Raw genomic sequence first — 26433 nt, 5'->3', positions numbered from 1 at the left:
ACACAGATCCAGTCCCAGGAAGGCCTCACCAGAGAAGGAGACCCCTAGAGCCTCTGATTCAGCTGAAGCACCAGTGTCATCTGGAACTAAACTCACAGTCTGGTGAGAAGACTGAGCCCTGGGCAGGAGGGAGACTATAGGGGTCTAGTCTGGTGCTGAGGGAGAACTTGGGTTTTTCACCTTTGCTGGGAACAAGGAGGTAGGCTTGAATAGCAGTGGCCCAGGTGAGGAAGGGGCACAGGCTCATCAGAGCTTACAATCACAACACACAAAGCTGGTTGATTAGCAAGTTGGTCTGGGGTCATCTACAGACCAGGGAATAGGCCGAGGAAGTGATCCTCCTTAAATCATACCACCTGGGACTTATGAAGCTTGGGATACTGCAGCCTGGAAACAGTGCCCCACTTTAAGGAGCTAAAAGTCAAGTAAATGAAAGGCAAGATGAGCAGACAGAGAAAGGTGAGGACCATAGAAAGTATCTTTAGTGACAAGGAAGATAAAGGCACACCCTCTATATCTAAAGCTTCCAAGAAAAATATGAATTGGTCTCAGGTCATAGAGGCTCTCAGAAAGGACTTTGAAGATAAAGTTAGAGAGGTAGAGGAAAAAGTGGAAAGAGAAATGAGGGTGATACAGGAAAGACATAAGAAAAAAGTCAACAGCTTGAAAAGCCAAATGGAAAAGCTCTCTGGTGAAAATAATTGCCTAAGTATTAGGATTGAACAAATGGAAGCCAGTGATTTTATGGGAAACCAAGACACAATAAAGCAAATAAAAATGAATAAAAAATAGAGGTAATTGTGAAATATCTTCTGGGAAAAACTGCTGTCCTGGGAAATAGGTCCAGGAGAGATAATTTGAAAATTTTTGGTCTACCTAAAAACCACAATCAAGGAAAGAGCTTAGACATCATCTTCCAATATATTCTCAGGGAAAATTGCCCTGAAATTCTAGAGGCAGAAGCTAAAATAGAAATTGAAAGAATCCACTGATCACCTCCAGAAAGAGATCCCAAAAGGCAAACTCTTAGGAACATTATAGCCAAATTCCAGAGCTCTCAGGTCAAAGAGAAAATATTGCAAGCTGCCAAAAAGAAGGAATTCAAGTATTGTGGAGCCCCAGTCAGGACAACATGGGATCTAGCAGCTTCTACATTAAATAGCCAGAGGTCATGGAATATGATCTTCCAGAGGGCAAAGGAATTGGGATTACAACCATGAATCACCTACCCAGCAAAACTGACCAAATCTTTCAGAGGAAAAAAATGGGACTTTAATGAAAAAGAGGACTTTCAGGTATTCATGATGAAAAGGCCTTAACTGAATGGCATATTTGACTTTCAAACACAAGACTCTAAATAACCATAAAAAATTGGAGTTGGGGGACATACCTGGGGTCATGCAGTGGGTAACTGTCATGTGCCTGAGGACAGGTTTTGGCTGGGATCTCCCTGGGTCCAGGGTAGATGCTTTGTCCATGGTGTCACCTAGCTGCCCCATGATGACATCTTCAGGGTTAAATTGAGAGGTGAGGGGAATGCACTGGGGGAGGGGGAAGGGCATATATGTGTGTGTGAGTGTGTGTGTATATTTGGTTAGAGTGGCAATATTTATACACACGCGCACGCACACACATATATATTGCCACTGAACCCAAATGACCCTGGAGGATAGAATGAGGGTGGTGACCCTGCATAGTCCTTCCTCACTTAAGTCCAATTCACTACAAGTCATGATATCACCTTGATGCCATGGTCCTCTTTGAGAATGAAGGACAAACTACAACAAGAGCACTCTTTTCCACTTAAAATTACTTTGGGTTACTCTATATACATGTTGTATTTCTTTCTTTATTTATGTAGTGTATCTTCCTAGTATAACTTAAACTCCTTAGGAATATGGGATATTTAATTATGAGGCTAAATTGCATTATTCAGTAATGAGAATCTGGGAATCTCTAAATCCACAAGTAATTCTAAATTCAAGCAGCCAAGTCATCAATTTCTACTGAGAGAGTCCTAGGGAAAAGTGAAAGGGGAAGAGATGTGGTCTATGGAAGATTATTAGGAGAAATCAGTGTCTCCTTCCTCTTTCTCCTGAGGTAGAAATGGAAAATAATTGGGCAAAGATTCTCCTCTCTGGGCACTGTCATTGGGCTGTGATACCTCAAATATCTCTCCATAGCTCAGGAAACTTCAAAATTCCCTCTTGCCTAGACTTAGTGAGCTCACTTTCTCAGGGGCTGCAGGGCTCAATAAAACTCTTACTGGAGAGGCCAAGTCCAGTTCATATGTGTGGGTAAAGAAAGGATGGAAACAGATAAATCAGTCAAGAAGCATTTGCTGAGCAATACTACAAAGTTCACACTATGCTATGTACAATGAGGATAATCAAAGAATTTCAAGACAGGGGTCTTACCCTATAGGCATATATAGACTAATTAAGGGGAAAGGGTGTCTACGTATAAACACATAACATCTGATATGTGCTAAATGAGTGGTACTGGATATTAAATACCACAGTACTTCAGAAAAGAGGAAGATTCCTGGGAATGTGGAATAATAATGTTTATAGTGCTGGCCTTAAGTAATTAAAGGTTAAATTGCCATCCTCTAATAGGGAAGCAAAGGGTATGAATAAATATTTCTCAAAAGATTGGCAAACTATTAACAACCATGTGAAAGAATGCTAATAAAGCACTAATAATTTGAGAAATACATATCCAAATAACTGTGAGATTTCACAGAAAATTGGCAAAGATCACAAAATATGGGATTAGCCAGTGTTAGAAGATGTGTAGAAAAAAAAGGTAAAACAACACATTATCAGTAGAGGTGAGAAATTGTACAACCACTCTAGAAGGAATCTTGCTATTATGCAAATAAAATTACTCAGATGTCCATAGCCTTTGACCTGGATATTCCACTGCTAGGCATATACCCCAAGGAGGTCACTGACACAAAGAAAGGAAACATATATATATATATATATATATATATATATATATATACCAAAATATTTATAGCAACACTTCTTCTGTTAATAAAAAACTAGAAACAAAATAGATGTACATCTATTGGGGAATGGCTAAACACACTGTGATAGATGAATGCAATGGAATATTACTGTGCCTTTAGAAATGATGAACATGAGGAATACAGAGAAGCATTTCACTTACATGAAATGATGCAAAATGAAGTAAGCAGATACAGGAAAACAATATACACAATGCCTACAATAATGTAAATTGAAAGAATAGCAACCACAAAAGAATCAAAACTGAATATATTGCAAAATATATTGTATACCACCTTGTTTTTGTAAACATTATACTGACCACAATTTACCTTTTCTCTTAAAAATAGATTTTAAGTGATATCTTTTACCTTGCTTCCATTTTCCTTCTGCATTCCCCCTATGTCTTCCCAAAAACCATATCTTGTAACAAGAAGAAGAAGATGATGATGATTGTAAAGATGAAGAAGAAGGAGAAAAGTGAGGAGGAGGAAAACATATTCTGCAAAACTGATCAACACACAGAAAAAAAAATCTGATGGTAAAAAGAATGTTCCATACCCAGAGACCCTGAACTCTGCCAAGGAGCTGGGGGGAGATGTATTTTCATATTTCTTCTTTGGAGATAATCTTATTTTTTTTATAGTTTTGTACCCAGAACAGTTCTCTGCCTAAATAAGGCTTAATAATGACTTGTTAAATAAATGTTGAAGGATTGACTAATATGACAAAAAAGGAAAATGAGTTTCAAATCCACTTAGAATTTTGGTAGGAGTCAAAATCAAGTTCACACTCTATAGAATAGAAATCTTCCTCTGTATGAAAATTGCACTTATCTACCCAAATTCTTTGGCATTCATTCTGGGTTGTGCTGGTGGCTCTCCCAAAATGCATGTGTGACATATTTTTAAAAGTTTAATTTTATTAATAAAGTTTAATTTTTATCATTTTCATCAATTATTATTATTTTCTCTATCCCTTTCCCAATAAATCGTCTCAATCCTCATCCCCACAAGACGGCTGTTCTTTCTAAGCACATCACTGGGGATGTGAGCCTGATTTTTCCCAGAGCTCCCACTTTCACTAGGTAGTGGCCAACATTTTTGCCTATATTTCCACAGTGCATGGTGTAGGTTTAGGTCAGCATAAAGGGGCTTGGTTAGGACAGTGAAGACTTGGTTCAGTTATAATGTCCTTATTAATGATTCCTAGATCCATCTTCCTGTCTATCTACATCTATCTATTTATCTATCTGTCTGTCAATATTTTGTACCCAAACATGTTCATATTCTTCCTTTGACTTGATTAAAATGAGGTTTGTCATTCCTCAAACCTTTTCATCCTTGTTTGAATAATGTCTACATGAGTCCCTGTAGGGTACCATGGCTTTAGCTGTATAGTCAGGTCTCACAAGGAAAAATCTAGCCTCCCATTCATCCTGTTACATAAGGGTAAGTATATGTGCATACACATCTTTTAGGTACACTACCAGATCATTAGCCTGTCCTTGACAATTTTGGAGAGTTTCTTATTAATATGGGAAGTATAGGTGGAGTGTGGGATGGCAAGCCTAAAATACTTGGATAGGTGACCATTACTTAACCCCCTAATCTGTGAGCACAACACAAGCTTGTTTGCTTCTTTTCCCATGCAAAACCATTCTGTGTAGGGGCAGCTAGGTGGCTCAGTGGATAGAGCACCGGCCCTGGATTCAGGAGGACCTGAGTTCAAAGCCGGCCTCAGACACTTGACACTTATTAGCTGTGTGACACTGGGCAAGTCACTTAACCCCAATTCCCTCACCAACCCCGCCCCCCCCCCACCTCAAAAAACCATTCAGTGTATCCTAGCCAAGTATGGGGAAATCATACAACATTTTGGCCAACCAATTTCAGGCACACACCCCTCTATTCCTCTGATTCATGCTTGCACAGACAAAGAAGGCTTTCTGCCAAGTATATGTATATATAAAACTACATGTATAAATATCAGCAAAGGTTGGGGGGAGAGAGCTAGATGGGGATTCACATATTGTCCACTGACTATTCAGGATACTGACCCCCTGCAAGTAAGTCTCTTTTAAATAAATTCCATCTTTTGAACCCTGGAGCTGCCAATGGCTTTCTTTGGTATTGAGTTATTATCTTGGGGGCATGGGGAAGGTATACATCTTTGCCCCTGCCCATACCCAACAATAGGCATAGTTGGCAGCATACCATACCCAACAGTTCCCCAATTATGTGAGATGATTACTCTCACCCTTCTCTCTCTCCCCTTCCTAGTGTATTCCTTTTCCTCTATCTTTCCTTTCTTATCTTCAGATCATCAAAACATTAAAACTCATTTTCAAGCCTTCTATCTCTGAGAAAATAATGAGGTTTTGGGACTCCCAAAGGCCCCTGCTTGAGGGCCTAACCCAGAGAGCCTTACCTGACCTTTCTTAAGGCCAGCCCAGAGTCAAGAGCATTACAAGGGAAATGTAGAATGCCCTTGCTAACTACCTATGGAGTTACTTTATTCAAAACCACACCTACCTGAAAGCTTTTCCTGCCAGAGGATTTGTCCTCTGGGCTCTGACATCAGTGAGTACTGCTCATGGACCACCCTCAAGTCCAGTGAACCAATAGATTTGAATGATGCTAGACAATTAGCTTTAAGTAGTGTCTAAGGGCCACCTTTCCTCCTGACTGCAGGAAGCTTATGGGATCTCACATGCTCTCTTGGTTTTGGAACTTGGAGGAAGCAGATGCAGTCCACCCTCACTCCCTACTATGTATCCTTCTTAACTTTCTGAACCACATTCTCTATCTTTACCAATATTTAATATGCTTTAATAAATGTTTAATGCCCCCAAACTGGTGCAGTAGCCTCTAATTTCTAAGTAGCAATATATTAGAACACAAGCCAATTTTGCCCCAAATTTGGGACAATTATAGGGCAACCCCATGTAATTTTAAACACCACATATCTCATTAGACTCACTTTATGATCCCTAATATTAGAATTCTGATGAAATACTAGTATCATACCCCCCTATTAGAATGTAAATATTTCATCTTTATTGAAGTCCTTATTTACTATGATAGTTACTTCATCCATGAAGTCTTCCATTTATGATTCTTTCAGCCACAAGTTCTATCCTTTGTACTCTTACTGGCCTCCTTTCCCTATAAATTTATGCCTAGAATGAAAATTACTGTAAGTTTTTCAGTATGTGTCCATCTCCCTTGATAAACAATAAGCTCCATGAAGTCTTGCTAGTTAGTGTACAAATCTTTGTATTCCTTCTTCTAATAAAAATGATACTCATTTTTTTTTTGGTAGGGCAATGAGGTTTAAGTGACTTGCCCAGGGTCACATTTGAACTCAGGTTCTCCTGAATCCAGGGCTGGTACTTTATCCATTGCACCACCTAGCTGCCACCTCAATTGGTTTTCATGTTTTTAATTTATTCACTGATTCAGTCATCCCTTCATTTAACAATGATCAGCAAGCAGCTACTCTATACTTCCTCTCCTGAAGCCCTACATTCTACCTCTTAGCATGCCAGTGACCTTGAGGTCCCCAAAGTTATGCCAGTGGCTATGATAGATTAAGTTCTGGAAAATCTTATCAAACTTCAAAGATTTGACTAAAGGAAGGGATTGTTTAATATAACAGTGTTCATATTAGGCATTTGCAAAAAAAAATCTCTGTTATATAAAGAGGTTGGAGAAATTCTAAAACAAAAATCCATAAAATCCTCCAAATGAAATCAACATGTGATGGCTTCCATGAAAAGGTGGTCCCAGCAAAATATTACTCAAGGGCAGGAAATAAAAGAGGCAACATTCTTTTAAACATCAAGAAGCATCTTATACCAATATACCATGAAAACTTTCTTTTGCAAAAAGTATCAGAAGCTAGTAAACCTGGAAAGAACCAAACAATTGTAAAAATCGTGCTGATGCTATTTTAAAGTATAGGACAAAATTCATTACTGATGTGGGAAATAATCCTGAATCAGTTGTCTGGATACATAGTCAGACCACTGATTTGTTAAAGCTAAGATAAAAATGAACATAATGCTGAAAGAATAAAATTGTAATATATGGCATGTAACTAAAGCAGCCTAATTAAATGACTTATTAATGCCCCCAAAGGGGAAATAGATGAAGGAAATTATATCAGTGTCAATTATCACAGTTTTTTTTTTTTACAAAAGTTTCACTGATGTACTTCAGTTTCCATAAAAAGGAGTCTGGGTAGAACACTGGGTTCAGAGTCAGGAAAATGTGAGTTTCATAAACTTACTATTTGAGTGATCCTGGACAAATCATTGAATTTCTGTACAGTAAAATGTCACCTTAAAGGTTCTCATTCAACAAAATATCTCCATTAGTATATTAAAATTCTATGGGTCCCTGAAAGATAAAACAAAATAACTGCCTAAGGTATTTGCCATTATCATGGAGGAGATCCAGTGGAAAGTCTGCATTTGAAGGGAAAGGATCCCTTCAGTGGTGAAGTCTGTAAATGTTCCTCTTCATAGATGATATTGTGCTGGTTGCCTCAAGCCCCAGAGCTTAGAAAACCATCCTGGTTGAGATCCATAATCATTGCAAAAAGTTATCCACCCAGGAAAATAAAACAAGTAAGTAAAAACTAACCTCTGTCCAAACCATGTTATTCAGTTAGATGGACAATGTTGAGAGATTGTCAATCTCTATTTTTATCTTGGTTAGACACTGCAACTGGACAGTAAGTTGGACCTGGAACTAAAGAGAAAGAGAGCAGGCTAATTGCTTTTGGAAAAATGCAAAACTATTTTAATGGTCTAAACCAAAGGCCCATTTAAAAAAATATCAATGTTCTTCTGATGATGCTTTATGTCTTTAAGTCATGCAACACTGCATCGTTTGAAAAATTGAAGTTGAGTTCCATCTGAAAGATATTGGACTGGTGTAGAGTGGACGTGGACAAATGTTAGGTAACTCATTACAAACAAGGAATTAAGTGGAAGAAATTCTATAAACATTGTCATTGAAGAGATATGTGGGTGCAAAAGAAGACGGGTAGGTAACATAGCAAGAGGAAGATGGAGATGACTCAGGGAGAACCTGTGTGCTCCATTAGTATCTTTGATACATCAAGAGAAGACTCCCACCATGTTGAGAAATCCTTGTGGTAAATTGATGGGAGGGAATGGCCAATAATCATGCATGATGCAAAAGCATGGATGGGCTATGATTTGTATCCTTCATGGGAATATCCTCCTAGATTCTAGCAGAGATCCTGTGAAGTGTTGCAACACTGCTTTTCAGGGGAAGAATCTAAATAGAAAGATGAAAGGAAAGAAGTCCAAGTGGCAAGCTATTCTCATTTGTATTCTGTGCACCAGCCCCCATGTTTTTCCTTCCTCCTGATATATGCTGGACTCAGCAAGCCTTGGCTCCATGCAGCTCCACCCATTGATCCCCTGATCATCTGATATAGTTCAGCCCAGGACCGGGTTACAGTACTTTATTGCCCACTCTCAGCCAAAGCTGACTACAAGCAGCTTGCCTCCAGGTCTCCTTCTGCCCTTATTCTGACCCTAGGTCTTACTCACACCACCTAAACCATGGCTCTACTCTTCTTGATACTAGGTGAGTGCTCTTTGTTCCTTCCTGCCTTTGGCTCCAAGGTTCTCACAGACAACGTTTAAGGGTGTTCGCTCTTGGCCACATTGTATAGATGGGAGACTGCTCATATAGAAAGCTCTAAACTTCTCTCCTCTTAACCTTTTTAACCTCCTGGCTCATATTTACCTTGAATATGAATATGTAATATGACCACCAGACCTTTTCCTATCTTGTTTAAGAGTCTTGCCTAACTTGTGTTTGTGCCATTTTTTTTATCCTAAAGGAATTTACCCATGACTCTTCTCTATTCATAGCACAAAGATGTGGTCTGAAGCACTTAACAAAATGCCTGGAACATAGTATGCACTTAATAAATGTTTATTGGGTGATTGATTGAGATACAGGAAGAAGGAGAACAAAGAAATCAAAAATGTGCACCTTCTTTTTATCACCTTAGCTAATTTCCTTTTTCATGGTTTTGTCTTTGCTTCCTGTAATTCCCTTTCCCACCTCATTCCTTTTGGTCTATCTGAATCCTTCAAGACATAGAATAGATGCAACTCTTCTATGAAGCTTTCCCTAAGCACTCTGAGGAGCTATAAAATAGCTTGTCCACTATCACTCATTTACATCAGACATTAGTTTTTGTGCACACACCTTGCCCCCTAACAGGTCTATAAGTGACTGGAGGGCAAGGGCTCCTGTCTTGGGTTCTTTGGATCTCCTCAGCATACATAGGTTAGTGTGGGCTCTATAGTATGGTTCATGAATGCTTCTTGATTGACTCATCTTTTTCCTTTCTTTCCTTCCCCAGCCATAGGCCCCGTACTTGGCTTCTCAGGTAAGAGTTTTTATTTAACCTTGGAACCACTGAAAAATTGATCCCCCAACTAGAGGAGAAGAAGTTTTGAAGTTTCCTAAGCTCTGGAGAGACATTTGAGATATCACAGCCCAAGGACAACCCCCAGAGAAGAGAATCTCTGCCCAATAATTTTCTATTTTTATCCCCAAGAAGAAGGAAGGGAGAGAGTGATTTCTCCTAATAGTCCTTCCACCAAACACAGCTCTTCCCCTTTTGCTTCTTTCCAGGATTCTTTCACCTGAAACTGATGAATTCCTAGATTCAGGTTAGGTTATGTATTCTCTGGCCCTCATTACTTATCACTGATGCATTTTAGCCCTCATATGAGACTTTTCTACTAGCTCACTGGGTGATATTTGGCAAATGACTTCCTCCTTCTCTCTAGGTCTCAGTTTTCATTTCAGTAAAATGAGAGGATTGAATTAGGTGATTTCTCAACCCTGCTCCAGCCCTGGGACTTCTCTGAGACTCTGACTCTTAACCCAGATTACATCCTTTTGCCAGCCAGCACACTTCTGTACCCCAAGTCCCTGGGTCACTCAGTCCTTCCTTCCTAGAATCCTAGGTCAGCCCCAGGCCACAGCAATTATGAGTGGATTGTGGGGCTTGAGGAGAGTGAAATAAAAGGATTGAGATAGTCCGTGTGGGTAAAATGATGGGCAACCTCCTACAAATGAAGAAAAAAGATTCCCAAGGAGCACTGAGGACGTAGCTGAGGTAGTGGAAAGTCTAGGAGGTAAGAGAGATCTGGGCTTTAGTTCTGGTAATTAAAAGTCACTCCACCTCTTCTCTCCTTCTCAAAAGGAGAGGGGGAGAAGGGAATATGAGGGGTTAACCAGAGAATCTTGGAGCCCAATTTGGCTACAGAGGCAAGTGAATATAGAAGGAAATAGATCTGATAAGCAAAGCTGCTCCATCCCACAATGATGGGAGCAGGTATTCAGACACTGCCTTAGGCACACTAGGAAACTTCCCCACCCTCACTTAGGATTGGGTGGAATTTCAGGTGTGGAAAGATAGATGAAGGGAGACAGCATTTCAGCCCTTGCTGGAAGGTCAATTCTTCCTGCCTCCCCGAGTTTACTGACTTTTCTTTCCAAGTTTTTCCTTCCCTATATTCTCAGATATTCCTGCAGGGATTGAGCAAGAAACCTGGGTTGAAAGTAAGGTGCATCATTCCGTGGAGTGAGAAGGCAGTTTAGGAGTGTGAGAGACAGAGACTGTGCTGTTTCAGGGAAAGGGAGATGTTTCTCCAGGTTGAAGAGTTCTGGGCTGAGACCCTCAGTGATGTCTGTCCTGGAAGAAAGACACATCACAAAGGGAAAGGCAGAGGAGGGCACTAGTCCTTCAACCTCTGCTGGAGAGTTGTGGCTTCCTGGGTGTGCATCTGCCTCCCCCCATCCCAGGAACCTCAAAACCAAGGGGAACCCTTTCTGGCTCAGCTGCTCTTTCTGAGTTATGGGAGCCGGTGCCTCTCTTCTGGAAGAACTGGAGCCTCAGGGAATGAGAGCCAGAGAAGGAAAGAGATAGATTCTCCAAGGGAGGTCAAATTTCAATAACTAGGCCACCTAGCTCTAACACTAACTCCATTCCTCTGTTCCCTCCCTTGACAGTGAGGGCACTGGACAAGATAGTCTCCTTAATCCTCTTTTTTTTTTTGGTGAGGCAATTAGGGTTAAGTGACTTGCCCAGGGTCACACAGCTAGTAAGTATCAAGTGTCTGAGGCTGGATTTGAACTCAGGTCCTCCTGAATCCAGGGGTGGTGACTTATCCACTGCGCCACCTAGCTGCCCCACCCCCCCCTCTTAAAGTCTGCAAGTCTAACTGTTTGGTGCTGACCTCAGGTCAACCTCAATTTCAGTAGGAGTTAGATAACCCTTCCTCTGTGACTTCTTGCTCAGGGGTTTCAGTTTTCTGCTTTGTTAACTCTGAAAGAGTTACTCTAAATGATCTCTAAGGTCCCTTTTATCACCAATGTGACAATTATGAGGAGATGGGGGTTGGCATATATTTATTTGTTATGAAGCTTAAAACTCCACCCCAGAAATAATCAGTCACTTGGGTGCTAAGTATGAAAACATAACTGACCGTAGCACCTGGTTGTCAAAAATGATTAGTTTAAAGAAGAAGCCACCAAAGGCCTGTTTCCTTATGGGTAGGAAGTCTCCCAAACACTGGCTTTGATTTGTCTTGAGTTTTTTTTTTTCCCCTCCCCCTGCAGAGTGGTTTTCTATTTCTCCCTCAAATGAAAGGGGTCTTTTATACCAATTGTGCCATTGTTTGTCAGCTTGACCCAGGGATAAAATTCCTAGCTATGGTTCTGGCTGAGTACCTCCCCAAATCTTCCCTGTGGGATCATTTTCAAGGTCTTTCATTCTCCCCTAATGATCTGGTTATTTGTAGACCTCCCTCAGGGTGTGCGCCTAGTAGGAGGCAATGGCCGTTGTAATGGCCGGGTGGAGTTATGGAAGAATGAGCGATGGGGCACAGTGTGTGATGACCATTGGGAGATAAAAACAGTGGATCTAGTGTGCCAGGAGCTGCAATGTGGACCAGCTGTGGAAGCACGTGCAGGCAGACTTTATTCACCAAAAGCCCAGAAAGACCAGCTCATCTGGAATCTGATGTGCAAAGGGACCGAAGATACTCTGGCAGAATGTGAAGAAGATATTGTAGAATGTGATGATCATGATGAAGATGCAGGGGCAATCTGTGAAGGTGAGTTATTAATGGTCAGCTGAGGGCTTGGGATGACCCTGGGCTGAATAAGTATATAATAATAATAATAACAATAATAATAACAACAGTTGTTGTTATTGTTAAAATTATTATAATTTTAATGGTGCCTTTAAGATTTACAAAGTGCTTTCCTCAGATCAGTCCTATAAAATAGTAGTACAAGTTATTACCTTCAGTTTACAGCTGAGGAAAGAGAGTCTCAGACAGAATAAAAGACTTGTCCAGGAGCATACAACTTATGAGTATCAGAGTTGCAATGTGAAAGTAAGTCTCCTGACTCCTGACTTTTTTTTTTTTTTTAGTGAGACAATTGGGGTTAAGTGACTTACCCAGGGTCACACAGCTAGTAAGTGTTAAGTGTCTGAGGCCAGATTTGAACTTAGCTACTACTGACTCCAGGGCCGGTGCTCGATCCACTGAGCCACCTAGCTACCCTGACTCCTGACTTTTTAAAACATGCAATCTGTCCAGGTTTGACCCCTTTTATGTTTTCTTATGTTTTTGTTATCCATTTTCTACTTTTTCCAAAGTACACTGTGTGACTGAGACTTTTTCCTTGTTGGAAAAATAATTGGGTTGTGATGATGACTGAGTTCCCTTCTAGATCTCCATCCTAGAATCCTATAAAATGCCCCACAGAAGAATCACCCTCTGAACTTTAATCCAGCTCATTCTCTCCACTCTTCCCATTCTTACAACCCAACCTATGACTCTCCTACAGCCATTTTTGTTCAGTCATTTCAGTCCTGTCTGACTCTTTGTAATCTTATTTTGGGAGTTTTCTTGCAAAGATATTGGCAATGGCTTTGCATTTTTTTTCTCCAGCTCATTTTATAGATAAGGAAACTGAAGCAAACAGGATTAAGTGACTTGCCCAAGACCACACAGCTAGTAAGTGACTGTGGCCAGATTTGAACTCAGGAAGATGAGTCTTCTTTACTCCAAGCTAGACACTCTGTCCACTGTGCCACCTAGCTGTCCCCACACCCATAATACCCCATTCAATACCCACCATCCAGAGGAAGCTTTCGTTAATTAAACCACCCACTCAGCCCAAGATTGTGTGTGTGTGTGTGTGTGTGTGTGTGTGTGTGTGTAGACAAATAGGCATTTTTAAGTCCCACCAATTCCAAGGCTGCCACTTACTACCTATGAGATTTCAGACAAGTTATTTCCCCTCTCTTGGGCTCATTCCCTAAGTGAGAGAAATGGACTAGGTTATCTCTGAGTTTCAGAGGGTGACAGAAGATGACTATGGCTCGCCTTGGAGCAGCCCATGCTGCCTCCTTTCCACATAAAGCAGCTTCAAGCTAAGAGAATACATGCAGAATATGAAAATTGCAGACCCTCAAATTCAAGATAGAAGGCATTCAACTGAAGAAGGGGGACGAAGTCAGGAGATGAAGAAGTAGGCATGCAAACTGAGTACAAATTCAACAGAGGCTGGGAATAAAGAGAAGGAAATTCAGGCTAGTACCATATGGCTCGACAGAGGTGAATCTCTCACAGATGAGGCCGTTATAAAGTGAGCATCTTGTGCAAAGTTGAGAGGTTAGTCTGTTTGAGTGCAAAAAAGCCTCAGGATCATAGTGTAGTGGGAAGAATGTTTTTTGGAGCTAGAGGTCTTGGATTTAAATGCTTTCTACTAGTTTCTCTCTGTGTAACCTTGGACCAGTCACTTGAATTCTCTAGTGAAAAATCCTTAGCTATAAAGTAGTGGGGTCGGACCAGATATCTAAAGTCCAATCCAGCCTTAAAAACTATGATCCTATGATCTTTGTGACCACAGATCATTCACTTATAGTCTCTTGTCCTTAATCTTCCCTTCTGTAAAATGAAGAGACTGGACTAAATGAATTCTATGATCACTTTAAGTTCTTCATCCAATGATGTAGCCAAGTGATTCTACCACTTTTGTTTTTATCATTTAAACCCACTGTTTTTAAATCCTTAGACGGTCAACAGTGTTCAGGACCTGACAACCCTTCACTTCATTTTTCCCATCTGCAAAATGAGGGTAATATTACCTAGACCTACCTTATAGGACTGTTGGGAGAAGCTAGTGAAATAATAGATATAAAAATATTGTGAAAAGTCAAAACAAATATGTAAATTGTTGCTAAAAAGCAGACCCAAGATTGTAAACCTGATATCTTAGGTTATTTTCACTCTCTTATTTTTTTAAGAACCTATAAATTTAGAGGATTTCCGACTGGTTGATGGCCCTCATCACTGCATTGGCCGAGTGGAGGTGAAATATGCTGACAAGTGGGGTACTGTATGCAATGAAGGCTGGACCCTCCGGGATGCTAAGGTGCTGTGTCGGGAGCTGGGCTGTGGAAGAGCCATTCTGACCAAGGGTTCTTGTAACAAGAATCAACAGGGCACAGGGGACATCTGGCCAGGTCGAATGGAATGCCAAGGGTCAGAAGCATCCTTGAAGGACTGTCCAGTTGCACCAGTACAGAAGAACAACTGTACCCATAAGGATGACACCTGGGTCCAATGTGAAGGTATTGCTTGGGATCCTAGGGTCTAACTCTGTTTAGAGCTAATTCAGTTAATCCAGTATGTATTGGAAAACTTAGGAGGATGGACACTTGATTCTCCTTTATCAAGAATGGAACAGTTTGCCCTTAGAAGGAACAAGTGAGAAGGGGTATCAGTTCATAATAGCTTCTTAATGGCATGAAAGTCCAAACTTGTTACATATTTACCTATAGTCAACTGAATTATCTGTTTGAGACATCAAGTTTAAGTATCTTTGTAACAAATCATTCATAAGAGACCAATTTTTCCCAGCTAGTCAGAAAGTTTCTTTAGTCTTTTTAAGGAAATATTTGCAAGGAGTCAGGGGGCCTTTTCTCCCAGCCCAGGAGTTCTTAAGATGGAATCTGTGAACTTGTCTTATGTTTGTTTGTTTACTGTTTTGATAATTATATTTTGAGGTGATTTTTTGTTATCCTTATGTATTTTAGTTTATACATTTAAAATCATTATTCAGAGAAAGGGTTGCTAGATTTCCCCAGAATATCAAAGGAGTCTATGACACACAAAAAATGAAGAACCTGTCTTTGTTGAATTCTGAAGAGAGTCACTTGACTCTGAGGTTTTCATTATTTTCTTTTTAATGGTTCCCATACCCCTAGAGTATGCCTTAAGGTGCTATAAAATGCTAGCAATTATATTGTCATTATTATTACTTCACAAGGTTATTATGAGGGTCACAAAACTTAAATCACTATATAAATGTTAGCTCTTTTTTATTTATTCAAGGAAGGGAACCATTTGTTTAAACCATATAAAGCCATGATGAGGCTTGTGTCAGGAAAGAGAATAAGAGTTCAATTCAATGTAATGAACCGTTATCAAAGTTTCCTGTCTTCAAAGCTCTATGGTTGGCTAAGGAGAAATCAGACATGGGGTTTATGAGATTGCAATCAATTTGGGGAAATAAGACACATACCTATAATTGAAATAAAACATAATGAATAATAATCACCTAAGAGCAGTAGAAAGTGCTGGGTAAAATCTGAAGTGGGGGGGGGATATAATTTCTAGCTACAGTCTGGCCCCAATTAGTAAAAATAATGAATCCTCTGAAGTAGTTGCATTATAGAAATACCCACTGTACATCTCCACTGGGCTAGGACCAACCATCATATTTTACATAATTATAACTTCAAATGGCATTAATTCAAATACATGTGACCACTTCAGAGGACTCATTATTTGCAATAATCAAGACCTGACTATAGCTGAATTAGAGATGGTTTTCTAGAGCATATAAATTGGAGGATGGTATTCTAGTAGAGTTGGCAAGGAAAAGAGACTAGGTGACAGAATAACCAAAATCTTTTTAAAGATCTCATGGCACCCATCCTGTTGACTCCACACTTCAACAACATACAAGATGCCCAAAAAGCCAACACGTGATCATTCCATCTCTGCTTGAATACTTCCCATAAGTTGGAAACCATTTCCTCTTCAGACAGTCCATCATGCTCTGGGACAGCTCTAATTATTAGGAAAAATTTCCTTACATTAAGCCTAAAATTGCCTCTTTGTAACTTCTAGCCCTTGCTAGTTCTGCCCATAGGGACCAAGAAAAACAAGTCTGATTCTTCTTTCATATGACAGTCTTTAAAATGATTAAAGACTGCTATCCTGTCCCCACTGAGTCTTCTTTTCTTCAGGCCATACATCCCTAGATTCATGCAGTCAGGTGGTCTGCTATCCATTACTGTTTATCACCTTGTGGTGCACAATTTACCCCTAGATGGGTTGACTCCCTGATCTAGCCAGGGGCTGTATAATGAGACTTTTTCATATTAACCTTGGTAAAACAGAACTTAGGGGGTAGCTAAGTGGTGCAGTGGATAGAGCCCTACTCTGGGGATCAGAAAAACGTATCTTTATGAGTTCAAATCTGGCCTCAGATACTATCTGTGTGACACTGAGCAAACTTCTTAACCCTGTTTGCATCAGTTTCCTCATCTGTAAAATGAACTGGGGAAGGAAATGGCAAACTACTCTATTATCTTTGCAAGAAAATCCCAAATGGAGTCATGAAGAGTCAGATACAACTGAAATGACTGAAGAACAACAAAAAACAGAAGTAGGGCATTACATCTACTATCTGGTGTTTCCCAAGGACAGATATCAAATGCCTTCAGATGATCTGCTGGTTTAAGATAATCTCTATGACAGCACCACAGTGTAGGACTTTAGCCCAGAATTTCATGAGAGCTAAAATTTGAGTGGGCAGCTAGGTAGAGCAATGGATAGAGTGCTGGCCCTGGAGTCAAGAATCAGAATTCTAGAACTGAGAAGGATTTCAGAGGTCATCTAGTCTAAACCCTACTGAAACAGAAATCCCATCTTCAACATCTTCAGCAAGATGACCCCTTACCTCTCCTTGGAGAACTTCAGTGATGAGGTCAGCTCATTCTATTTGGAAGCAAGGTGAATTAGAGTGCTGGGCCTAAAGTCAAGAAGACACATCTCCCTAAGTTCAAATTTGGCCTCAGACACTTACTAGCTGTGTGGCCCTGGGCAAGTCACTTAACCCTGTTTTCCTCAGTTTCCTTATATATAAAATAAACTGGAGAAGAAAATGGCAAACCACTCTAGTATCTTTGTGAAGAAAACCCCGAATGGATTCATGAAGAGTCAGACAGGACTGAACAACAACAACAAAAACATGATTGTTTTCATTACTAATTAAACTTTCCCTCTAAGTGAGGCATCATGGGAAAACTTTTATCTTAGACAGAAATATCTTATTATACCAAATTGGAGTTTGTGCGTGTCAGTGTGGGGGAAGTCTGGAGAGAAGGTGGAATGGGAAAGAAACACAATGGAGAGTGAATAGAAAAGGATACCTAGAGTTCAGTCACAGTAGAAGTGTGAATTCTCCATTCCCTACCTAGCCCCTTCCTGAGTTCTGGGAATATTCTATGAGTTAGATAGAAAAGAAGTTCCCCACACCAGTTAAGCACTCAGTGATTCTCCTTTGAATATCTTTCCAGTGCCTTGAACTAAACTGAGTATGGGTGAGTCAAGAATCTGTTTGTGGGACTTTGGGGAATGAGAGGAAGACTAGTGCTATAGAAAGAACATTCTGGTAGGTACCAGAACAATTTGGTTGGTCTACTTGGCTTTCTTTCACTTATTCCTTAGGACCTTGGGCAAATCATTATATTTCCCCAGGGTTAAGTTTCCTTTAGTGTGAGATGTCAACATTCTCTGGCTAACTACTTCATCAGAGTTTCAATAAATTCAGACTGGAAGAGGCAATCTGGGCCAGCGGTTCTTAGTCTTTTTGGTCTGAGGATGCCTTTATACTCTTAATAATTATTAAGGACACTCTCCTCCCCTAATCTCATTTTTAAAAATAGGGCTTATGTCTATTGATAATTATCACAATAGAAATTAAAGCATCTTAGTTGACCTTGTAGACCCTCTGAAAGGGGTTGTGTGGTCTCCGGTACACACTTTGAGAAACTCTGATTTTAGTCAATTTTTTCATTTAATTCATTAGGAAGCTTATGTCTAGAGGGAAAGAAGGAAAATTTATCAAGCACCTACTTGGTGCCAAGTGTTTTACAAATCTGATCCTCACAGCAACCAGCTAGCTGTGGTATAGTACATCGAGCATAGTTTCAAAAACCAACTAGCTTTGTGACACTGGGAGGGAATGAAGAAGGGAAGAAAAATTTACTAAGCACCTACTATGTGCCAGGCACTGTGCTAAGTGCTTTAAAGATATGTCATTTAATTCTTACCACAATTCTGAAGATAGATTCTATTATTATTCCCATTTCACAGGTGAGAAAACTGAGGCAGACAGAGATTTAGTCATTTACATGTAGCTAGTAAGGGCCTAAGGTCAGATTTGAACTCAGATATTCTTGACTGTAGACTGTGTTCTATCCAGTATGTTACCTAGTTTCCCTAAGAGGTCTTGTTTCCTAGTTGCCCCCAGAGGGGTTGTTACTTGTCCAAGATCATATGCAAGGAGCAGATCCTAGATTCAACTATAAAGCCAATTGTTTACCCACAACAGTATCCTCTTATTTTTTCTCTTTGAGACTCCATAAAATAGGGATAGGAATTACTTGAAAGACTGTGTGTCTTAAAGAACAAACAGCTCCTTGTTTGGCCACAGAGGACCAGATTTTGAATCTTGGTTCTATTACTATCTGAGTCATTTGGGGCACATATCTTAAACTTCTGGGGCCTCAGTTTCCTCACCCATAAAATGTGGGAGTAAAAACAAGATGATTGCTTCTATTCCTTCCAGCTATCAATTCTGTCTCTGACTTGTGGCTGCTCCACAGGACTGTGAGGACCAAATGAGGTCATGAATAGGAATTCACCCACAAATATCAGATATTTTCATGGCCTGGATGGTGTCTGAGGTCACTTTCCATTGTAAGTCCTAGAATCCTATTTTTATTGAAGCCTAATGGTATTAAGGAAAAGTAGAATTTAGTAGGGGAAAGAAAAATGGGCACAGATATGTCTCCAGGCCCTTCGGATTACAGCACCCACTGCTTGTTCGTGTCTCTCTTCTCCCCCAGAACCCTTTGCCTTGAGATTGGTGAATGGAGAAAGCAATTGTTCAGGTCACCTGGAGGTGCGCCACAAAGGCATTTGGGGATCTGTTTGCAACGATGGCTGGGGGGAAAAGGAAGATCAGGTGGTTTGCCAGGAGATGAACTGTGGTAAGGCCCTCTCCCAGAAGCCACAAGCCAGGAAGAGTTTCGGCCATGGGAAAGGCCCCATCTGGTTGGATGATGTCCGCTGTAAGGGGAAGGAGATATCCTTGGAACAATGTCAACACCGCTTCTGGGGCTACCACGACTGCACCCACAAGGAGGATGTGTCTGTGGTCTGTTTTGGTATGCTTGAGGACAAAGGGTCCTAGGGTGGGGTATAGGGGTGATTCTAACTAACAGTAGGAGTCAATATCATCCTCTTAAGCTCAGTTTGACCTCACCCCCAGAATGCTCAACTCCTTGAACACATCATCCTTTTGTTATCAGACTGGTAGTTGTAATTGAACCCCGATAGTGTCTGGGGTTGGAGAGGGGGGTGGAAAGGACAGTCACAAAATCAACACAGTCTGTCTGGTACACTCCCTTCTTTTTACAGTTGAAAAACTGAGGCACAGAGAGAGGAATTACAGAGCTAAGACTAGAACCCATCTACCTCTTTCTTTGTCTAGTACTATTTTTTCTACTGCCCTTTGCTTTCTTTTCCTAATAAATCCCAACCGAGATCTTGAGACTGGGCTACAACGCCACTCCCACTCCCTGGAGTTTCATGGGCTACATCTGGGGAAGCTGCTTGGATCATATTAGAAAAAACCTAGTTCCCATTTCTGTAGAATGGAAATTCCCTGGGCAATGAAATAGAAACTCCCCCCCCCCCAAACCACAACCTCCAAAGCCTCCACTGGTTACTGGATGGTTTGAAGAAAGGCTCTGTGTGAGAACATCCAGCTGTCCCAATCCCCTGCCTCTCTAGAATTGCAAGCAGAGGGGTTAGAAGGTATAAGGGTGGGAAAGAGGCAATCAGGAAACACTCTCTGCCCCCTGATAGTCCTTATTCTGAGGACCAGGTCAGGGGACTGGTAGGTGCTCAGGACCTCTGAATCATATACCCAATTCTGGGAGCCAGAAATGCCAATGCTAGGATATCAATAATAATCATTTCTAGATCTATAGTCCTTTAAAGCTCTACAAATTGCTTTCCTCGCACTTAGCTGTGAGGTGAATGGTGACAGTGTTATTACCTTCATATTACAAACGAGAAAATTGAGGCTCAGAAAGAATAAGTGAACTGTCCCAGTTGTACAAGTTGTAAAAGTCCAAGTCATATAATCATTTCAGGAACAAGTAAGTGGATCCTCCAGGCTCTATACTACCTGTATTTGATATGGTGTAGACATAGTGAGAACAGTGAATAGTGACTTTGGGGTTGCTTCCTTTTTCCTATACTACTATGACCTGGTCCTTTTTAGACTACCAGAGAGCAATTGCTAAGGATTCATTGGATTTTTTTTTTTTTTTTTTTTTTTTTTTTTTTTTGCGGAGCAATGAGGATTTAGTGATTTGCCCAGGGTCACACAGCCAATAAGTGTCAAGTGTCTGAGCTCGGATTTGAACTCAGGTCCTCCTGAATCCAGGGCCGGTGCTTTATCCACTGCTCCACCTAGCTGCTCCCGGATTCATTGGATTTTGAGCTAAAATGGAACTTAGAATTCAACTAGTTTCCCTCTCCCCCAACACATACTTCCCTCCATTTTTATGGATGAGAAAGTCTCAGAAAGATTAGGTCATATGAGACTGGAACCCATGCCCTCTGCCTCCTAATGTAGTGCTCTTTTCACCACATCAAACTGACTTTCCCCCACTCCCTTTCCTCACAGCTCCCTCCCTCATTGTCTTGTCTTCTTTACAGAAAAATAGCAGGACCCTTCTTTGGAGCCTAGAGACTGACACAATCCCTGAAATGTCTCCTGCCGTACCTCGTGGATTCCATCGCTCCCATGGCTTCTGATGGACCAGAAGGCTTTATCTGCTTCTCCTACCAAGGAGTCTTTCAGCCTGGGCCTTAGAATTGGCTACTCCAGGATCAACCCTTTCATTCCTTCCTCCAGTCTCATATAATGTACCAGGTCAGAGGAAGGACAAACCTGCCTGGGAGCTGTTCCCGATGTTTCTAGTCTCCTCCTCTCACTGAAGACCTCTCTAACTTTCCTTCTCTCTTTTCAGCCCACCTGGGATCCCCCAGTTCTGCCTCACTGGTATATTTCCCTACTGAGTTGTCAGAACAAGACCTTGCATGTGAATTAATAAAAGAATCAAAGGAAACTGGGTCTTCATCTCTTTCACGTAGATTATAGACAATATTTCCTTAGAAGCATTTTAAAAATGTTTGGCTCAACTCAGAACTTCAGAACTCCTCACATTAGGGCCTGTTGCTTCCCCTGGGCTCTTAGGTAGAAAGCAAGGCCCTGGATTGGTGTGGAATATTTGCTGAGGGTACACATCATCTCCTGAGCTCCAGGACTGGCTCATTCACCCAGAAAAATGGTGTCACAGCTATAATGAAAGATCATCCCCCAATTTCTATGTAACTTTTGAACCCCCCCCCCTTTTTTTTTGCACAGAGCAATGAGGATTAAGTGACTTGCCCAGGGTCACACAGCTAGTAAGTGTCAAGTGTCTGAGGCCACATTTGAACTCAGGTACTCCTGAATCCAGGGCCAGTGCTTTATCCACTGCGCCACCTAGCTGCCCCCTCTGCAAACTTTTTTTTTCTTTTTTAGTGAGGCATTTGGGGTTAAGTGACTTGCCCAGGGTCACACAGCTAGTAAGTATTAAGTGTCTGAGGCCAGATTTGAACTCAGGTACTCCTGACTCCAGGACCAGTGCTCTATCCACTGCACCACCTAGCTGCCCCCCTCTGCAAACTTAAAAAATATAGTTTGATAATTGCATTTCAATGAAATTGGTTTCCTTTGTAACCTATACATTTTATTTTATGCATTTAAAGGTATCCTGAGAAATCCATAGATTTCCAGAGATTGCCAGAGGGGTCCATGACACACAACAAAGGTGATAACCCCTGGTGTAGAGGTGGATGAGATGGATTCGAAATAAATACATCCACTCTGAAAAAATACATTGGACAATTGGAGAGATAAGTAAGAAGAGGAACAGAGAGAAACCAGAGGATGTGAGGCCTTGAACTATGGATAGCTCTTCCCTTTTAAAGAATAACAAACATTGCTAGTATTTATATAACTCTTTCATGTTTAAAAACCACTTTACAAATATTATCTCTTTTTATCTTCTCAAAACCCCTGGGAGGTAGATGCTATTGTCTGAGAAAGAAGCTGACAACAGGGCCCAGTATAGAGTGGGTCAGTAAAGAATGTCTTTGGGGATACCCGGATTAGAGTCATGTTAGAAGAGGTTAGTTTAAACAACCACACCTGAATCCCACAAATAGCCTTTATTGACCACATCCTAAGGCTTACTGGGTTGGTGCCACAGGGTAATATAATGATGTAATGATAATAACTCTTGTTTATTCAGTGCTTAAGGTCTACAGAGCTCTTTATGAACATCCTTATTTGACTGTGGTGACCAAGGCTCTTAGGCAGGCATCTAAGAAGTTTTGTTGTCCTGCACGACAAGACTTTGTGGCAGGTTCAAGAAATGATATATGTCCACAAACCAATGCCAAATTCCAGAGAATGCCTAGAAATTAATACACTTTCTGTCCTCTGATGCCTGCAAACAATGGAGTGCTAGTAAATGTTTAAGAGCTATCTCTCTGGAAAAGAAAAAAAAAGTCTTTGTGTATATGTGTAACTGGCATGAAAGTTCACAGATAAAGTAGAAGCCCAAAGATCTCCTGAACTCTTTTATACATTAGGGAAAATCTTATCTTATCATGTGGGCTGTGATATTACTAATGGTCTTCCTCACTTCTCAACCTCACTTTGAACTTTATAGCACTTTCAAAAGTGGAGAGAGAGGGTTTCATCTGTTACCCCATTTCTATATCTACATTTTGAGATATTTGAGGAGATACCTTAAATGTACATTGATTGTCCCAGTGCAGTAGGGAAAACCTTTTAGATGGCTTCTCTCTCTATGGACTTGTAACTCTAGTGGAATTGCTTGTAATTCTAGGAATTCCTTGGATTTTAGTAATGTAAGGCCAAAAAAAAAATCAACCAAAAAGTTAATGAAACATCTTAATAGAAGTAGGACATAAGGAAATACCACCTCAATGGTTAGTTGTCTTTCTTGAAGAGGACAAAAACGAGATTACTATGTTGGGGTCAAGGTGTAGTGTCTGACTATGGCTGATCAGGTCAATTAAGGTCTAAAGGCTCTACTGCAAGTTGGGCACAAATAATCCATATGAACATTTAGAGTGGAGATGTCTTACATCTCACATTTCTTTTAAGCTATTGCAATGCTGTATTGCTCATAGTGCACAAAGCCTTCTTTAATGTGGGTACTCCATGCTGAATGATCCTATGCCAGGGTCTTTCATGTCTCATAATAATTCCAAAGTTCTTCAGAGAGACCTTAAGAGAGTGTCCGTGTATCACTTCTCCTAACCTCTGTGTGAGTGCTTGACTTGTGTGAGTTCTGTGTAAAATAGTCTTTTAGATAAACATTTGACATTTGAATAATATGCTCAGCCCTTTGGAGTTGTTCTCTCTTAAGTAGAATTTTAATACTTTGCAGTTCAGCTTGAGAAAGGACTTCACTGTCCATTGCCTTATCTTGCCAGATGATCTTTAGAATCTTCCTAAGACAATTCAAATGGAAGTGATTGAGTTTCCTGGCATGGCATTGGCATACTGTCTACGTTTCACAGGCATACAACAATGATGTCAGTACAAATATTCTGTAGACCTTCAGTTTGCTTGGCAATCTAATACCTCTTCTCTTCCACACCTTCCTTCAAAGACTCACAAACACTGAGCTAGCTCTGGCAATGTGTGCATCAAACTCATCACCTATTTGTACATCCCTGGAAAAAATACTGCCAAGGTAAGTGAACTAATTCATAGTATTCAAAATTTCTCTTTTTGTTGTAATTGAAGGTTCCACATATGGATGGTGTGGTGCTGGCTGGTGAACCTCTCTTTTCGTGGTGTTTTCAGGTTAAAATTAGCATAAGTGGCAGAGAATTGATCCATACTTTGTTGCATCTTGGTCTCAGAATCTTCACTGAGTGCACAACTGTCCTCAAATAAAAAGTCATGCACCAACTCTCCCTTCATTTTAATCTTGATGGCAAAATGGCATAGGTGATTTTTTAAAATAATGTGTAAATTAGAGTTAAATGAAGCAGAGTTGCTTAAAGTCATAGGTCTCACTCTCTCTTCCAGTATCATTGAAGTCCAGTGGCAAGACAAAAGTCAAGATGACTGGTGATGGCTCAGGATACAGTGGATAACCATGGCATCTTTGATGTCTGACCAAGTGCTAACCACTCCACAGAATCTGCTTGCAAAACCTTTATGACTGTTGGAACAAATTGTTCCCATCCTCCCATTCCACCAGGGGAAGTCTTCACTTGCTTGGGATAGAGATCCCCCCTTATTTACTGACAGGTTGAAGACTCTTCATTTACCCACAACCTGGTTTAGCCCATCAGCCAAAATAGCTTACCAGGGTATGACTTCTGTGCATGCTACAACTTCTTGGAACCACAGGTCAGAGTTGGGTGAATCAGGTGAACACCAAAGTTGGAAAGCTGCCATCACACCAGAGTATTAGTCTTCTCTGAACACCCTATACCCCACTTCAATATTATATATGTATATATTTTATACATATATTTATATGTGATTGGAAGGCTCTAGTTGTCAGGATTTCCCAGTTTTCAACTTCATAATAGTCACATGTAAGTTAGCTTTTGGGAAACAAGACACTTCAACTATCTTTGACTTTAGTAAGTACTTTTCACTCTGGGGAACTGCTTTCTCTTGGGTCTTCGCAGTGCTTTTATCTGAGGTACTGTGTCTTCTCAGGTCCACAGAGAAATCTGTTTCTTCCCAAGTACTTCTCTCTGAGGGCTTCTCTCTCAAAGATTCTGCCTGTGTTTGTTCTCTTTTACTTTTGTTCACATCCTGAAGGGGAAGTACTTTATTTAATGCAAAATATATCCTAGCTTTGAAACATTTCATAAGAAGAATGTAAATTTCTATTAATACAAGACTTCATAAGAAACCTATTTTTTTTTGGTGGGACAATGGGGGTTAAGTGACTTTCCCAGGGTCACACAGCTAGTAAGTGCCAAGTGTCTGAGGTTGGATTTGAACTCAGGTTCTCCTGAATCCCGGGCTAGTGCTTTATCCACTGCACCACCTAGCTGCCCCCTAGAAACCTATTTTTTTTTAAAACTTTACCAGTTTCTAAGAAGACAAGCTTTTAGGTTGATTTCTCTTACATTTTATATTAAGCCAAAAAGTAAACACTATCACTAAGAATATATATCAATAAAATAGAAAAAGGAAGATTAGTGAAAAGAACATGCCAATAAAAAATTAGAAAATCCACAAAAAAGAAAAAAAATCTTAAAAATTAGAGGAGAAATTAGAAAACAAAAACATAGAACTGATAAACAAAACTAAAAAAAATCAATAATGAAATAACAACATCACTTGGAAAAGAACTCCTTATATGACAAGAATTGACAGGAAAATTTGCAAGCAATATGGCAAGATTAAGGTTTAGACCAATGTTTTACACCATGTACCACAATAAGCTCAAAATAGGTCTGGCAACTTAATACTAAAGGTTGCACCTTTAGATACAGAAAAAAATAAAATAGAAAAGAATCAGATCAGGTGCCTTTCACAGCTGTGGTTAACAGAGAAGTCTTGACCAAACAAGGGATAGATGATATGATAATTATGATTACATGGAATTGAAAAGCTGTTGCACAAACCAAATTGTTGTAAATAGGATAAGAAGAGAAACACTTGGGGGGAAAATGTATCTGAAAAGGATCTCATTCTCAAGATATAGAAAAAAACTCATAAAAGTAAGACCAAGAGCCATTCCTTAATGATTAAAGGATCAAGTGATATGAATAAACAGTCCAAAAAAAATTTCAAACTCTGAAGTTATATGAATGATAGCTCCAAAGCACTATTAAGAAAAA

General features: G+C 40.3%; 1 protein-coding gene across 1 annotated transcript; it reads left to right on the top strand.

Moving 5' to 3' along the window:
• The first annotated feature begins 8526 nt into the window (after positions 1-8526).
• CD5L (CD5 molecule like) lies at positions 8527-21597 on the top strand. Its single transcript, XM_044004898.1, has 6 exons — positions 8527-8641; positions 9432-9458; positions 11884-12198; positions 14406-14732; positions 19305-19625; positions 21190-21597. Exons 1-6 carry the CDS (start codon positions 8617-8619, stop codon positions 21195-21197), a joined length of 1023 nt encoding a protein of 340 aa, XP_043860833.1. The 5' UTR covers positions 8527-8616; the 3' UTR covers positions 21198-21597.
• Positions 21598-26433: the final 4836 nt, after the last annotated feature.

Source organism: Dromiciops gliroides, chromosome 4 (assembly GCF_019393635.1).
Source record: "Dromiciops gliroides isolate mDroGli1 chromosome 4, mDroGli1.pri, whole genome shotgun sequence".
Lineage (NCBI taxonomy): Eukaryota > Metazoa > Chordata > Mammalia > Microbiotheria > Microbiotheriidae > Dromiciops > Dromiciops gliroides.
This window is presented reverse-complemented; position numbering and strand designations above follow the sequence as displayed.

Excerpts from the sequence above, each read along its gene's own strand:
- CD5L (XM_044004898.1), top strand. The coding sequence starts at position 8,617 with ATGGCTCTACTCTTCTTGATACTAG. Across the intron at positions 9,459-11,883 it reads CCCCGTACTTGGCTTCTCAG|ACCTCCCTCAGGGTGTGCGC; the intron begins GTAAGAGTTTTT and ends GGTTATTTGTAG. Across the intron at positions 14,733-19,304 it reads CACCTGGGTCCAATGTGAAG|AACCCTTTGCCTTGAGATTG; the intron begins GTATTGCTTGGG and ends CTTCTCCCCCAG.